This window comes from Oncorhynchus mykiss, chromosome 16, assembly GCF_057628025.1.
Source record: "Oncorhynchus mykiss isolate SJ-2025 chromosome 16, ASM5762802v1, whole genome shotgun sequence".
Lineage (NCBI taxonomy): Eukaryota > Metazoa > Chordata > Actinopteri > Salmoniformes > Salmonidae > Oncorhynchus > Oncorhynchus mykiss.
The window spans coordinates 7,877,107-7,893,524 of record NC_143037.1 but is presented as its reverse complement, the minus strand read 5'-3'; the positions used below and the strand labels follow the sequence as shown (position 1 = coordinate 7,893,524).

Sequence of the window (16,418 nt, the reverse complement as noted above, 5' to 3'; positions counted from 1 at the left end):
CAAAGTGTTAAGCCACACAAGTGCACAGAATGGGAGCGCCGAGTGCTGAAGCGCGTAGCGCATAACAATAGTCTGTCCTTGATTGCACTCACTACCCAGTTCTAAACTGCCTCTGGAAGCAACGTCAGCACAATATGCCGAACAGCCACACACAAATGGCCATTGCCGAGCAGCCACACCCAAGCCTAAGATCACCATACACAATGCCAAGCGTTAGCTGGAGTGGTGTAAAGATTGGCACCATTGGTCTCTGGAGCAGTGGAAACACGTTCTCCGGAGTGATAAATCACACTTCACCATCTGGCAGGCTGACGGACTAATCTGGGTTTGGGGGATGCCAGGAGAACAATACCTGCCCCAATGCATAGTGCCAACTGTAAAGTTTGGTGGAGGAGGATTAATGGTCTGGGGCTGTTTTTCATGGTTCGGGCCCCTTAGTTCCAGTGAAGGGAAATCTTAACGCTACAGCATACAATGACATTCTAGGGGATTCTGTGCTTCCAACTTTGTGGCAACAGTTTGTGGAATGCCCTTTCCTGTTTCAGCATGACAATGCCCCCGTGCACAAAGCAAGGCCCGTATAGAAATGATTTGTCGAGATCGGTGTGGACGAACTTGACTGGCCTACACTGAAACCTGGCCTCAACCCCATCGAACACCTTTGGGATGAATTGGAACACCGACTGTGAGCCAGACCTAATCGCCCAACATCAGTGCCCAACCTCACCAATGCTCTTGTGGCTGAATGGAAGCAAGTCCCTGCAGCAATGTTTCAACATCTAGTGGAAAGCCTTCCCAGAAGAGTGGAGGCTGTTATGGCAGCAAAGGGGGGACCAACTCCATAATAATGCCCATGATTTTGGAATGAGACGAGCAGATGTCCACATACTATTGGTCATGTAGTGTACTTTGTTTTTGGTAAATGTACTTGATACGATTGCGATGTGTCTCACCTAGATATCTTAAGATGACCGCAATAATTGTAAGTTGTTCTGAATATGAGCGTCTGCTAATTGACTTTAAAATGTACATGTAAAAAGTTGTTGCTTTTGTAAATTAATATTTGGACTTTGACTCCTCCTGCTGGAGAAGTGATTGAACAACCGTTTCAAGCTTCATAAACCCGGGGGAAAGAAAGGTGCAGTCAGTGTCCAATAGATACCGTTTGTCTAAACAGTATTTTCTGTCTACCAGGAGACGACCTGATGCGCTGTGTGGACCTTTACAACCAGTCGCAGTCCAAATGGTTTGAGGAGATGGTGACCACAAGCCTGGTAAGACTCTCCTTTGTGTTTCCTCCTTATCACTGATGGTGATGTATGTAGCGTATTGCTTTGGTAGCCTGGGTGCTGGTCTGTTTCTACTTCAGCCTTCTTCAGGAACAGTGAGGTTGGCTTATCGGTGAGTCTGGCAAACCACAGAAAGGATTCATCTGAATCACGTAATCCAAAAACCCATGTTCCCTTCAATCCTTTCTGTCCTTCAGGAGCTGGAGAGGCTGGAGGTAGAGAGGGTGGAGATGATACGACAGCATCTGTCTCAGTACACCACCTTACGGCATGAGACTGACATGTTTAACCAGAGTGTAAGTCAAGCACCACCTTGTATTACCAGTAGAGAGCACTCAATGCCTTGTTTTTCTGTGTATTTTTCAGAGCTGCACAGACACACACACACTCGCACGTACACACACACGCGCACGCACACACACACACACACACACACACACACACACACACACACACACACACACACACACACACACACACACAGGGTATTGACTGTTTATCCACGTGTCCTTGCAGACGATGGAGCCAGTGGATCAGCTGCTACAGAGTGTGGACCCAGCTAGAGACAGAGAGCTCTGGGTCCAGGAGCAGAAGACAGGAGACATCAGGCCTGTGGACATTGAGATATAACACACCTTGTTCCCAGGGGTCACACACATGTGGATCCACAAGCCTGGATCTTTACGGGGGCTTCAATGTCAACTTTGAGATATTATAGACATCCTGAGAAATCTGGCTCCACAGCTCCATAGACAAAAGTCTGCTCTTTAGAGAGCGAGCACCACCACCAGAAAGTGTTCATTATGACCTAGAGGATTCTATATGGTAGACAGACATTGTTCATTATGACCTAGAGGATTCTATATGGTAGACAGACAGTGTTTATTATGACCTAGAGGATTCTATATGGTAGACAGACAGTGTTCATTATGACCTAGAGGATTCTATATGGTAGACAGATAGTGTTTATTTTGACCTAGAGGATTCTATATGGTAGACAGACAGTGTTCATTATGACCTAGAGGATTCTATATGGTAGACAGTGTTCATTATGACCTAGAGGATTCTATATGGCAGACAGACAGTGTTCATTATGTCCTAGAGGATTCTATATAGTAGACCGACAGTGTTTATTATGACCTAGAGGATTCTATATGGCAGACAGACAGTGTTCATTATGACCTAGAGGATTCTATATGGTAGACAGACAGTGTTCATTATGACCTAGAAGATTCTATATGGTAGACAGACAGTGTTCATTATGACCTAGAGGATTCTATATGGTAGACAGACAGTGTTCATTATGACCTAGAGGATTCTATATGGTAGACAGACAGTGTTCATTATGACCTAGAGGATTCTATATGGTAGACAGACAGTGTTCATTATGACCTAGAGGATTCTATATGGTAGACAGACAGTGTTTATTATGACCTAGAGGATTCTATATGGCAGACAGACAGTGTTCATTATGACCTAGAGGATTCTATATGGTAGACAGACAGTGTTCATTATGACCTAGAGGATTCTATATGGTAGACAGACAGTGTTCATTGTGACCTAGAGGATTATATATGGTAGACAGACAGTGTTCATTGTGACCTAGAGGATTCTATATGGTAGACAGACAGTGTTCATTATGACGTAGAGGATTCTATATGGTAGACAGACAGTGTTCATTATGACCTAGAGGATTCTATATGGTAGACAGACAGTGTTCATTATGACCTAGAGGATTCTATATGGCAGACAGACCGTGTTCATTATGACCTAGAGGATTCTATATGGTAGACAGACAGTGTTCATTGTGACCTAGAGGATTATATATGGTAGACAGACAGTGTTCATTGTGACCTAGAGGATTATATATGGTAGACAGACAGTGTTCATTATGACCTAGAGGATTCTATATGGTAGACAGACAGTGTTTATTATGACCTAGAGGATTCTATATGGTAGACAGACAGTGTTCATTATGACCTAGAGGATTCTATATGGTAGACAGACAATGTTCATTATGACCTAGAGGATTCTATATGGCAGACAGACAGTGTTCATTATGACCTAGAGGATTCTATATGGATGAGGGAGTGTGATGATATGTATGCTGACCGGCTTGCATTTCTTTTATATATTGATTCATCATTAACTGTTCTATATGCTAAGTGTTAATGGAATGTCTAATTCGACTGTTCTTAAGTACACTGCCTTTTCTGTTCCCAGGACTAGAATATATTATGAACAGAGTGGACAAAGTTTTGTAGACTTTAATCTTTTCAAAAGTTTGAAAAAAAATTGCGCTGTTTAGAAGGAGTGCAAAGGCGAATTGAGTTATTTCACAAGCGCACTTCACAGAGTAGGCGTTCCGTAACGGATATATGCAGATATATTCTGGAATGTGCTATTAGGATATTGCTAGGGCGTGCTTGGCTCTGCTCACCTCCTTCCTTGTTCTTCCCATTGTGACTAATTTGTTCCCATTGGAAATGACAAGCTGTGGTCTATCTTGGTTTAGTCATGAAAATCTTTGTTAGAATTGTCTGTATAAACACACTCAGTAAATTGCTGACCAACTGAAATACTAACACAGAGGTTAATTAGGACATTTAACAGCTACTGCTGCTGCTACGTACATCAAATGCAATCAAATGTATAGATTATATTTTATCTACATGTGAACTATGAAGTGAGGTTTTTAAGGTGAATGTTGATGTAAGAAGTATCAGCTGATGTAAGAAGGGCTTTATAAATAAATCTGATTTTGGGATGTTTTCGACAGATGTGAAGTTTTGAAGAAAGATTGACACAAATCTGTTATGAGTACAAAAGGGGGTGCAACTCAATGTTAGCAAAGTGTTCCTAATGTTTTGTACACTCAGTGTGTTTGTCTATACTGTATATACACACACAGTGCACAGGGGTGCGGGTACAGTTGAAATGAATAATGGAATGTTATTATAGCGTTGTCTTGTATCTATCCGGTAAGTATTACACATATAGATCTACAGTTCTACTGTCCAATCAGATGCGTACATGTTGTATAGAGTGTTCCATTACTTTCTGGTTCTAAAACCTTGAACGTTCCAAGGATTCTACATGGACATAACTTCTGAATGTTTGTCGTTAATGTTTCTGCCATTAATATTATAAATAAATAGATATACATTTTATTTTACAACTATCTCTGGTAGTTTCTTTCGGCTGTTTTGATACAACAAAATACTGGATTATGATTGATATAACGTTTACAACGGGAATGTTTTTTATCCAAAAATGAAAATACTGCCCCCTAGTTATAAAAGGTTAAAGCAACACTCGAGTGGTTTAAAGGGAAACATTTAAATGTCTTGGAATGGCCTAGTCAAAGCCCAGACCTCAATCCAACCGAGAATCTGTGGTATTACAAAGATTGCTGTGCACCTGACGGAACCTATCCAACTTGAAGGAACCGGAGCAGTTTTGCCTTAAAGAATGGGCAAATATCCCAGTGGCTAGATGTGCCAAGCTTATATAGGCATACCCCAGAGACTTGCAGCTGTATTTGCTGCAAAAGGTGGCTCTACAACATATTGATTTTGGGGGGGTGAATAGTTATACACGCTTAAGTTTTCTGTTTTTTTGTCTTATTTCTTGTTTGTTTCACAATAAAAAAATATTTTGCATCTTCAAAGTGTTGTGTAAATCAAATGATACAAACCCCCAATAAATACATTTTCATTCCAAATTGTAAGGCAACAAAATAGGAAAAATGCCAAGGGGGTGAATACTTTCCAAAGTCACCGTCAGTGTCTTTAGCTTTTCAAACAATTCAATCTGTTTTCTTTTCTCATATTTTGGACCAGTGAGACTACCGCTCCACTAGGATACGTATTTTTCCTGCTGTGAGGAGGATTTACCGAATGTTTTCATAATTTATCTATAGATATTTACCAAAAAGCCTACCAGTAAGGGAGCCAAATGAACAGCTCTCTTAACGATGTAATTCAGGAGGCTATTGACAAGTCACTCACTTTAACGTCACTGTCTGGCAAGTCCTGATTGTTTTATTAAAAATACAAAGGAGTCTTGTCTGGATGTGGCACCATGAACATGTAACTACATTGTCTGATTAATAAATTGCAAAGATACATGAGATCAACTATATTCAGTCAGTTCTTAACCTTTTATAAACCTGTTCTTTTTCATCCAGACAGCTGTGAGAAGGCATCAACTCATGTGCTCCTCCAGATAGCTGTGAGAAGGCATCAACTCATGTGCTCCTCCAGACAGCTGTGAGAAGGCATCAACTCATGTGCTCCTCCAGACAGCTGTGAGAAGGCATCAACTCATGTGCTCCTCCAGACAGTTGTGTGAAGGCATCAACTCATGTGCTCCTCCAGACAGTTGTGTGAAGGCATCAACTCATGTGTTCCTCCAGACAGCTGTGAGAAGGCATCAACTCATGTGCTCCTCCAGACAGCTGTGAGAAGGCATCAACTCATGTGCTCCTCCAGACAGCTGTGAGAAGGCATCAACTCATGTGCTCCTCCAGACAGCTGTGTGAAGGCATCAACTGATGCTTAAACAAACTGCCAATCATATTGCTCAAATTCAACCGGCATGACATTTACGCCTGTAGTCTTCAATCGTTTTCAATGGTAGACGTCGACAGAGCAGGTAAATGTTGAACTGGAATGCAAAAATGAGGTGAAAAGTTTCTGGCCCGATTGGTGCCTTCAGAAAGTATTCAGACACTTTGACATTTTTCACATTTTGTTCAATTATAGACTTATTCAAAAATGTATATCTTTTCCCCTCAGCAATCTACACACAATACCCCATAATGACAAAGAGAAAACAGTTTTTTTTTTTTTTTTGCAAATGTATTCAAAATATAAAACAGAAATCCCTTATTTATATAAGTATTCAGACCCTTCACTATGAGACTCGAAATAGAGCTCAGGTGCATCCTGTTTACATTGATCATCCTTGAGATGTTTCTACAACTTGATTGGAGTCCACCTGTGGTAAATTCAATTGATTGGACATGATTTGGAAAGGCACACACCTGTCTATATAAGGTCCCATAGTTTACATTGCATGTCAGAGCAAAAACCAAGCCTTGAGGTCAAAGGAATTGTCCGTAGAGTTCCGAGACAGGACTGTGTCGATAAACATTTCCCCAAGAACACAGTGGCCTCCATCATTCTTAAATGGACGAATCCTAGATCAGCAATCGGGGGAGAAGGGCCTTGGTCAGGGAGGTGACCAAAAACCTGATGGTCACTCTGACAGAGCTCAAGAGTTCCTCTGTTGAGATGGAAGAACCTTCCAGAAGGACATCTCTATCTCTGCGGCACTTCACCAATCAGGCCTTTATGGTAGAGTAGCCAGACGGAAGCCACTCCTTAGTAAAAGGCACTTGACAGCCCGCTTGGAGTTTGCCAAAAGGCACCTAGATTCTCTGGTCTGATGAAACCAAGATTGAACTCTTTGGCCTGAATGCCAAGCGTCACATCTGGAGGAAACCTGGCACCATCCCTACGGTGAAGCAAGGTAGTGGCAGCATCACGTTGTGGGGATGTTTTTCAGCGGCAGGGACTGGGAGACTAGTCAGGATCAAGGAGCGGAGCAAAGTACAGAGAGATCCTAGATGAAAACCTGCTCCAGAGCGCTCAGGACCTCAGACTGAGGCGAAGGTTTACCTTCCAACAGGGCAACGACCCTAAGCACACAGCCAAGACAACGCAGGAGTGGCTTCAGGATTCGTCTCTGAATGTCCTTGAGTGGCCCAGCCAGAGCCCTGACTTGAACCCGATCGAACAACTCTGGAGAGACCTGAAAATAGCTCTGCAGCAATGCTCCCCATCTAACCTGACAGAGTTTGTACATCAGGATCAGTGGAGGCTGCTGATAGGAGGACGGTTAAAATAATAGCCGGAATGGTATTGAACACATGAATGGGTTTGCTACCATTCCGTTACACTCCATTCTAGCCATCATTATAAACCGTCCTCCCCTCAGCAGCCTCCACTGATTAGGATAGAGCTGGGTAAGGGCCTGTTTTTCATCAATAATTAGGTTACTGGTAGGGCTCGGGTATCACTAAATTGATCACTAACATTTTGTAGCTGAGCCATTTGCTCGTGCTCTGTTGCGCAATACAGTCATGTCTGACTAAGATCATAACATAATGTTCCTTGAGTTGTCGGAGTTTACAATGACGAAAAGTAATTATACAACTAACTGCTCTCTAATGTCTCTTCAATGAGCAGAGCAGCCCAAGCGGAGCCGTTGCTATGGATACTCACCGACCAAGAGCCACCATGAGCAGAGCGCATGCAGAGTGAGGCAAGCAGGAGCGAGAGAGGGACAGAGAGATTCGTCCTGAAACGACTCACTGGAAACCTAATAATATCAGATTTCTGTCCACCTTGCTCTCGCAACCTCTGCATCCGTCTCTAGAAAGCATGCAACCCTGCATCCCAAACGGTCTATTGTCTTGTAGTTTTCTACAAAACAAGATGCATAAGGAACGTACCTGTGCAATCGGTGGCACTGAGACTCTGGACTCTGGACTCGTGTGTCGTATCCAATGCTCTCCTCTGCTTGGTTTCTTGTATCAGCCTGTTTCAATAAGACATGAACCGGAGGAAACCATGTAACTAATCATTGTCTCACAGTTGATGTTACATCACTAGCATTACGTAGGTTATGAAATGCTGCGCTTGCTGTGGATAATTTAAGACTCTTCTCTTCTCCTCTTCTTTTCTTATGTTACTCAGCACACAGCGACAAAACCATTGGTGCTCCCCTGGGCGATAACAAAGCCTAAATATTTAGAGGAAAATCTTTTTATTCCGCAATCTTCAATTTGCCTTATAAAGCATAATCAATGAACAAGCCAAAGCTGTGTTTTAACGTCAACTATAGAATTTGTACAACACCAATGAATGTACAGAAAAAGCTTTTACGACGTATGGGTTTAATCAGAGATGTTCTTGTTCTTACCGGTTCCCTGGCGTCTCAATGCTTTTACTGAGTTAATTCCCCTGAGATTAGTCAGAGATGGTCAGACACAGCAGTGGGTCTGATCAGCAGATTACCTCTTACGGCTGCTAAGTGTTGTGTTGCAGTAACTACCTACTTTCATTTTGATCCAAAGGAGACAGTATCCACTGTGGTATCCATTCAATACAAAATATTACTCAGCAATCTAAACACAATACCCCCTAAATGACAAAGCAAAAACAAGATTTTAGAAATTTGTGCAAATCCATTTAAAATGAAAAACAGAAATAACTTATTGACAAAAGTATTCAGACCCATTACTCAGTACTTTGTTGAAGAACCTTTGGCTGCGATTACAGCCTGGAGTCTAACTTGGATATGACGCTAGAAGCTTGGCACAGCTGTATTTGGGGAGTTTCTCCCATTCTTCTCTGCAGATCCTCTCAAGCTCTGTCAGATTGGATGGGGAGAGTCGTTGCACAGCTATTTTCAAGTCTTTCCAGCGATGTTCGATCGGATTCAAGTCCGGACTCTGGCCGGGCCATTCAAGTACACTCAGAGACTTGTCCTGAAGCCACTCCTGTGGTGTCTTGGCTGTGTGCTTAGGGTCATTGTTGTGGTGGAAGGTCCCAGTCTGAGGTCCTGAGTGCTCTGGAGCAGGTTTTCATCAAGGATCTCTCTGTACTTTGCTCTGTTCATCTTACCCTCGATCCTGACTAGACTCCAAGTCTCTGCAGCTGAAAAACATCCCCACAGCATAATGCTTCCACCACCATGCTTTACCGTAGGGATGGTGCCAAGTTTCCTCCAGATGTGACAATTGGCATTCAGGCCAAAGAGTTCAATCTTGATTTCATCAGACCAGATAATCTTTGGCAAACTCCAAGCGGGCTGTCATGTGCCTTCTACTGAGGAGTGGCTTCCGTCTGGCCACTCTACCATAAAGGCCTGATTGGTGGAGTGATGCAGAGATAGTTGTCCTTTTGGAAGGTTCTCCCATCTCCACAGAGGAACTCTGGAGCTCTGTCAGAGTCACCATCGAGTTCTTGGTCACCTCCCCCAATTTCTCAGTTTGGCCGGCCAGCTCTAGGAATAGTCTTGGTAGTTCCAAACTTCTTCCACTTAAGAATGATGGAGGCCACTGTGTTCTTGGGGACCCCCAATTCTGCAGAAATGTTTTGGTACCCTTCCCCAGATCTGAGCCTCGACACAATCCTGTCTCGGAGCTCTACGTACGTGTCTCGGAGCTCTACGTTTAAGCTCTGACATGCACTATCAACTGTGGGACCTTATATAGACAGGTGTGTGCCTTTCCAAATCATGTCCAATCAATTGATTTTACCACAGGTGGACTCCAAGTTGTAGAAACATCTCAAGGATGATTAATGGAAACAGGAAGCACCTGAGCTACATTTCTAGTCTCATAGCAAAGGGCCTTAATACTTTTGTAAATAAGGTATTTCTGTTTTTTAATTTGTAATAAATTAGCAAACGTTTCTAAAAACCTGTTTTGTCATTATGGGGTATTGTGTGTAGATTGATGAATAAGGCTGTAACGTAATAAAATGTGTAAAAGGGAAGGGGTCTGAATACTTTCCGAATGCACTGAACAAAAATATAAACACAACATGTAACGTGCATGAGCTGAAATATAAGATCCCAGAAATATTCCATTTGCAGAAAAAGCTTATTTCTCTCCTAATTTGTGCACAAATTTGTTTACATCCCTGTTAGTGAGCGTTTCTCCTTTGCCAAGATAATCCATCCAACTGATATGTGTGTCATATCAATAAGCTGATTAAACATTAAAGTGGTGCACCTTGTGGTGTCTGTTTTCTGATGTCAACGTTGTGAACAGAGCGCTCCATCGCTCCATGGTGGTGGTGGGGTTACGGTACGGGCAGGCATAAGCTACGGACAACTAACACAATTTAATTTTATAGATGGCAATTTGAATGCACAGAGATACCATGACGAGATCCTTGGACCCATTGTTGTGCCATTCATCCGCCGCCATCCCCTCATATTTCAGCATGTTAATCCATGTCCCCATGTCGCAAGGATCTGTACACTATTCCTGAAAGCTGAAAATATCCCATTTCTTCCATGGCCTGCATACTCACCAGACACGTCACCCATCAAGCATGTTTGGAATGCTCTGGATCGACGTGTACAACAGCGTGTTCCAGTTCCCGCCAACATCCAGCAACTTCACACAGCCATTGAAGCGGAGGGGGAAAACATTTCACAAGGCACAAACAACAGCCTGATCAACTCTATGCGAATGAGATCTGTAACGCTGCATGAGGCAAATGGTTGGCATACCAGATACTGACTGGTTTTCTGATCCAGGCTCCTAACGTTTCTTTAAGGTATCTGTGACCAACAGATGTATACCTGTATTCCCAGTCATGTGAAATCCATAGATTAGGGCCTAATGAATTTATTTAAACTGACCGATTTCCTTATATGACCTATAAGATTGCAGACGACACTACAGTGGTAGGCTTGATTACCAACAACGACGAGACGGCCTACAGGGAGGAGGTGAGGGCCCTCGGAGTGTGGTGTCAGGAAAATAACCTCTCGCTCAATGTCAACAAAACTAAGTAGATGATCGTGGACTTCAGGAAACAGCAGAGGGAGCAGACCCCTATCCACATCGACGGGACAGTAGTGGAGAAGGTGGAAAGTTTTAAGTTCCTCGGCGTACACATCACGGACAAACTGAAATGGCCCACCCACACAGACAGCGTAGTGAAGAAGGTGCAGCAGCGCCTCTTCAACCTCATGAGGCTGAAGAAATTTGGGTTGTCATTAAAAACCCTCACAAACTTTTACAGATGCACAATCGAGAGCATCCTGTCGGGCTGTATCACCGCCTGGTACTGCAACTGCTACGCCCACAACCGTAAGGTTCTCCAGAGGGTAGTGAGGTCTGCACAACTCATCACCGGGGGCAAACTACCTGCCCTCCAGGACACCTACACAACCAGATGTCATAGGAAGGCCAAAAAGATCATCAAGGACAACAACCACCCGAGCCACTGCCTGTTCACCCCGCTATCATCCAGAAGGCGAGGTCAGTACAGGTGCATCAAAGCTGGAACCGAGAGACTGAAGAACAGCTTCTATCTCAAGGCCATCAGACTGTTAAACAGCCATCACTATCATTGAGTGGCTGCTGCCAACATACTGACTCAACTCCAGCCACTTTAATAATGTAAAAATGTATGTAATAAATGTATCAGTAGCCACTTTAAACAATGCCACTTAATATAAAGTTTACATACCCTACATTACTCATCTCATATATGTATATACTGTACTCTATACCATCTACTGCATCTTGACTATACCGTTCGGCCATCGCGCATTCATATATTTATATGTACATATTCTTATTAATTCCTTTACACTTGTGTGTATAAACAAGGTAGTTGTTGTGAAAGTGTTAGGTTATATTACTTGTTAGATATTACTGCATGGTCGGAACTAGAAGCACAAGCATTTCGCTACATTCGCATTAACATCTGCTAACCATGTGACAAATAACATTTGATTTGATTTGAACTCATTAAAATCTTTGAAATTGTTGCATGTTGCATTTATATTTTTGTTCAATATATACATATATTTATTTATATATATATATATATAAAATGTTTTTACCTCAGTAAATGACAAATTACAACGTCATAATCACAGCATGTAATAGTGATGACTCATGTTCATATGTGTTTTTGCCTATCACTGAGTATAAAACAGGTACCAATCTGATACCAATCTAATCCAACGGTATTAGACCATGAGATTCCCTGCTGTTTAATCCCTATCCATTTCAACATAGGTGTCAGTTGAGTGCACTGAAAATCACCAGCTGTGTATACTATAATCTCCCCTACATCCAGTCTGAACCAATACCAATCTATCTTCATTTAAATAGCAGAGAACAAGAGGGCCGGTGTTTGTTCCTGGTCAGAGCAGAGGTGCACCAGATTAGGATTGAGTGGGTCCTCTCACATGAGAGCGCAGAAGAAAAAAAAAGAGACTGTGGAAGAGAAAGAAAATAATAAAAGAACCAAGGAGGGATCGAGCAAAATAGAGCAACGGACAGAGAGGGAAGAAATAGAGAGAAAATTAGAGGACAGCGATCCCGAAACACAGGAGAGATGGGCAACAGCAAAAGTGTCTCCCTGTCCAAGGATCTCCTGGAGGAGCTGAAACTGAACACCAAGTACAGTGAGAAGCAACTATGTACCGGGTACTTACAATTCTGGTCGAAATAAATACACTTTATGGGAGAGAATGGTGTCATTTGAGACGTAGCTACTGTTTTGATCCCATCTTTATTTCGTCCTCTATAGGTACCAGACCTTCCTGAGAGAGTGTCCCAGTGGGCGAATCAGCAAGCAGCAGTTTGAGGCCATCTACGTCAAATTCTTCCCCGACGCAGACCCCAAGGCTTATGCACGCCACGTCTTCAGGAGCTTCGATTCCAACAGGTGATGGATGCATTATATGATCATTACAGCGTGCCTGCTGATTTGCACTGCTCTGCATAATTAGCACTTGTGGGATATAGAAACAGCGTAATTGAATGATATTGACCCCTGCAGTGATGGGATGCTGGACTTTAAGGAGTACATCATGGCCCTGCACTTGACCTCCTCTGGGAGGACCATACAGAAACTGGAGTGGGCGTTCAACCTGTACGATGTCGACCACAACGGAAGCATAACCAAGAAGGAGATCCAGGAGATCGTCGAGGTCAGTTGTAGAGTCATTGTGAAATAGATGTAATGAAATAGGTGTAAGAGATGAGATGTGGTAACATCATGTTTTTTTGCGTGCTGCTCAAATCTCTATAATGATGAAAGAAACTTTGTGTTTACAGTCGATATTCAACATGATCTCCAAAGAGGACCAGAAGAATCTTCCTGATGACGAGAACACACCAGAGAAGAGAGCTGATAAAATCTGGGACTCCTTCGGCAAGAAAGAAAATGGTAAGCCTTGTTTTCATGTTTAAGAACCACTCAAAGAATAGTTCAAGAAAATCATACATATATTGTATATTGTATTTTGATGAATGCATTTTGACCTTATGCGCAATGAGCATTGTAAATGTATCTATTATTTTATCTGTTATTAATTCTGTCCTTTCAGATAAACTAACAGAGGAGGAGTTTATCCAGGGAGTGATGGACAACAAGAACATCCTCAGACTGGTGCAGTTTGGCCAGCCACAGAAGGTACAGGAGAGACTAAAGGAGACGAAACATTAGCAGCTGACATCGCCATCTTTTTTGTTGTTGTTTTTTTTTCACTTCAACTTCACACATCCAGGTTAGTTTCACTGGGACAAAATATTCACATCAAGAAAGACCTGAAGCTTGCAATGTTTGTTGTTAAGTTTGTAACATAGTACTTGTTCAAGTGTGCCGTTGGAACAGCACGTTTATATGGTATCTTTTGTGTCATTGCCGTATATACATTTTCATGATTTAGTAATCAATAGCAGAGATTTGTTTCAAGCACAACATTCCCTTTAATGTATATAGTCCTTTAAGGATACATTTTAGATATGACAAATACATGATAATACCCACATCGTGCACATTACTGTAAGACTTATCCTTCACACTGTACTTTGTCAAAGACCAATATTAGTATGTTCAATACCAACACTTACCTGTCAATGCTCTACTGTTTTGAGTGCATTCAATTATGTTTACATATCTGTCGTTAGTACCTTTATGTGATAAAGTTTCATTTGAGTCATTCTGATAAAATGTACATAAATACAGTACCAGTCAACCGTTTGGACACACACCTACTCATTAAAGAGTTTTTCTTCATTTTATTTTGAACTATTTTAAACATTGTAGAATAATAGTGAAAACATCAAAACTATAAAATAAAACATATGGAATCATGTAGTAAGCAAAAAAGTTTTAAACAAATCAAAATATACTTTATGTTTCAGATTCTTCAAAGTAGCCACCCTTTGCCTTGATGACAGCTTTGCACAATCTTGGCATTCTCTCAACCAGCTTCATGAGGTAGTCACCTGGAATGCATGTATATTGACAGGTGTGCCTTGTAAAACTTAATTTCTGGAATTTCTTTCCTTTTTAATGTGTTTGAGCCAATCAGTTGTGTTGTAACATGGTAGGGGTGATATACAGAAGATAGCCCTATTTGGTAAAATACCAAGTCCATACTATGGCAAGAACAGATCAAATAGGCAAAGAGAAACGACAGTCCGTCATTACTTTAAGACATGAAGGTCAGTCAATCCGGAACATTTCAAGAACTTTGAAAGTTTCTTCAAGTGCAGTCGCAAAAACCATCAAACGCTATGATGAAACTGGCTCTCATGAGGACCACAACAGGAAAGGAAGACCCAGAGTTAACTCTGCTCTCGAGTTACCAGCCTCAGACATTGCAGCCCAAATAAATGCTTCACAGAGTTCAAGTAACAGACAGATCTCAACATCAACTGTTTAGAGGAGACTGCGTGAATCAGGCCTTCATGGTTGAATTGCTGCAAAGAAACCACTACTATAGGACACCAATAAGAAAAAGAGACTTGCTTGGGTCAAGAAACACGAGCAATGGATATTAGAATGGTGGAGATCTGTCCTTTGGTTTGATGAGTTCGAATTAGAGATTTTTGGTTCCAACCGCTGTGTCTTTGTGAGACGCAGAGTAGGTGAATGGATGATTTCCGAATGTGTGGTTCCCCCCGTGAAGCATGGAGGAGGAGGAGGTGGTGTGATGGTGAGGGGGTACTTTGCTGGTGACACTGTCACTGATTTATTTGGAATTCAAGGCACACTTAACCAGCATGGCTACCACAGCATTCTGCAGCGATATGCCATCCATCTGGTTTGTGTTTAGTGGGACTATCATTTGTTTTTCAACAGGACACTGACCCATCACACCTCCAGGCTGTGTAAGGGCTATTTGACTAAGAAGGAGAGTGATGGAGTGCTGCATCAGATGACCTGGCCTCCAGAATCCCCTGACCTCAACCCAATGGAGATGGTTTGGGATGAGTTGGACCGCAGAGTGAAGTAAAAGCAGCCAACAAGTGCTCAGCATATGTGACTCATTTCAGGAAAATAGGGTCACTACTTCATAGGAGAGCCGTTTGAACGTAAACTTTTATTTTTTTATCAAGGTAGAAATGCCTTCTCGAACAGTGAACTTTCATGTGCCTTAATAACAATGCCATCTGTGAATATGCATAAAATTGTTAAATTACTAGCCTAGTTGGTTTAGCCACAGAAAAAAGCAGAAACCTTCCCGCTAGCAATGATTGGCTGAGATAATGAGTGGGCTGGACATGCCGAGAGATGAGTTTGGATTGGTTTGACATATAGTCTATTTGAGCTGGTCAGTATGTGTAGGTAATCCTGTCTAACGCAGCTTTTTTTAATGTATTGCGTAGTATAACAAGTGTTGTTGTCCACTTTCTGGAGGACCGAGTTTTGAAATCAGTGGGATTCGAGTATGATAGCTAAGGACATGGAGAAAAAACACCTGTCTCAAGATTACATATTCAAAGTAAAGGCACCCATGGTATCCGTGCCAGGAGTCACGTCCATCCATGATGTATACGGGTAAGATAGTCTAGCTAGCTACATTTTCAGATATTCCATGTTTCAAATTTTAAAAGAAAGTGGTTTCGTTTCAAGTTAAAGTGTACTGTTAGCTAGATAACGTTAGCTGGCTGGCTCGCTAGCCAACGTTACGTGTATGATCTTATTATTCGTATCTCAGAGCTATTTGCTTGGCTAGTTATAGCCTAATGTTGGCTAGCTAACATTGAACCTGGTTGGTTAGCTACCTGCAGATTCATGCAGGGTGGTAACGTCATGAGTTGGGATTAGCTAGCTAGCTAAACAATGTGTGGGGTCTTGGATGTAGCTAGCTAGCTACATGTCTTAACGAAAGACCCCACTATACAAGTAACCATTTTGGGTGCGTTCGTAAATTCAGTCTGGCCATCTACTCCGATTCCAGAGCACTCCCGTCTGAGTGTGCCAGAGCGCAGAATAACTGATGAATTTAAGAACGCTCAACAACCGTTCAATATGGCCAGTGTCAGGAAACGTTGGCAAATAAACT

The 16,418-nt window shown here is 42.1% G+C and overlaps 2 protein-coding genes across 2 annotated transcripts in view; both read left to right on the top strand.

The window, feature by feature from the left end:
• LOC110492812 (growth arrest-specific protein 7) overlaps positions 1 to 4,462 on the top strand; it is a 90,979-nt gene extending 86,517 nt beyond the window's left edge. Inside the window, exons 12-14 of the mRNA XM_036946081.2 lie at positions 1,195 to 1,274; positions 1,487 to 1,585; positions 1,806 to 4,462. Of these exons, the coding sequence (XP_036801976.2) occupies positions 1,195 to 1,274; positions 1,487 to 1,585; positions 1,806 to 1,919 (293 nt within the window). The 3' untranslated portion in view covers positions 1,920 to 4,462. The remainder of the gene's footprint in view (positions 1 to 1,194; positions 1,275 to 1,486; positions 1,586 to 1,805) is intronic.
• A 7,783-nt stretch (positions 4,463 to 12,245) lies between these two features.
• On the top strand, positions 12,246 to 14,114 carry LOC110492877 (recoverin). The gene is made up of 5 exons (XM_021567348.3): positions 12,246 to 12,543; positions 12,647 to 12,784; positions 12,899 to 13,049; positions 13,177 to 13,288; positions 13,449 to 14,114. The coding sequence occupies exons 1-5, from the start codon at positions 12,452 to 12,454 to the stop codon at positions 13,565 to 13,567; spliced, it is 612 nt and encodes a 203-aa protein (XP_021423023.1). The 5' UTR covers positions 12,246 to 12,451; the 3' UTR covers positions 13,568 to 14,114.
• The last annotated feature ends 2,304 nt before the right edge of the window (positions 14,115 to 16,418 follow it).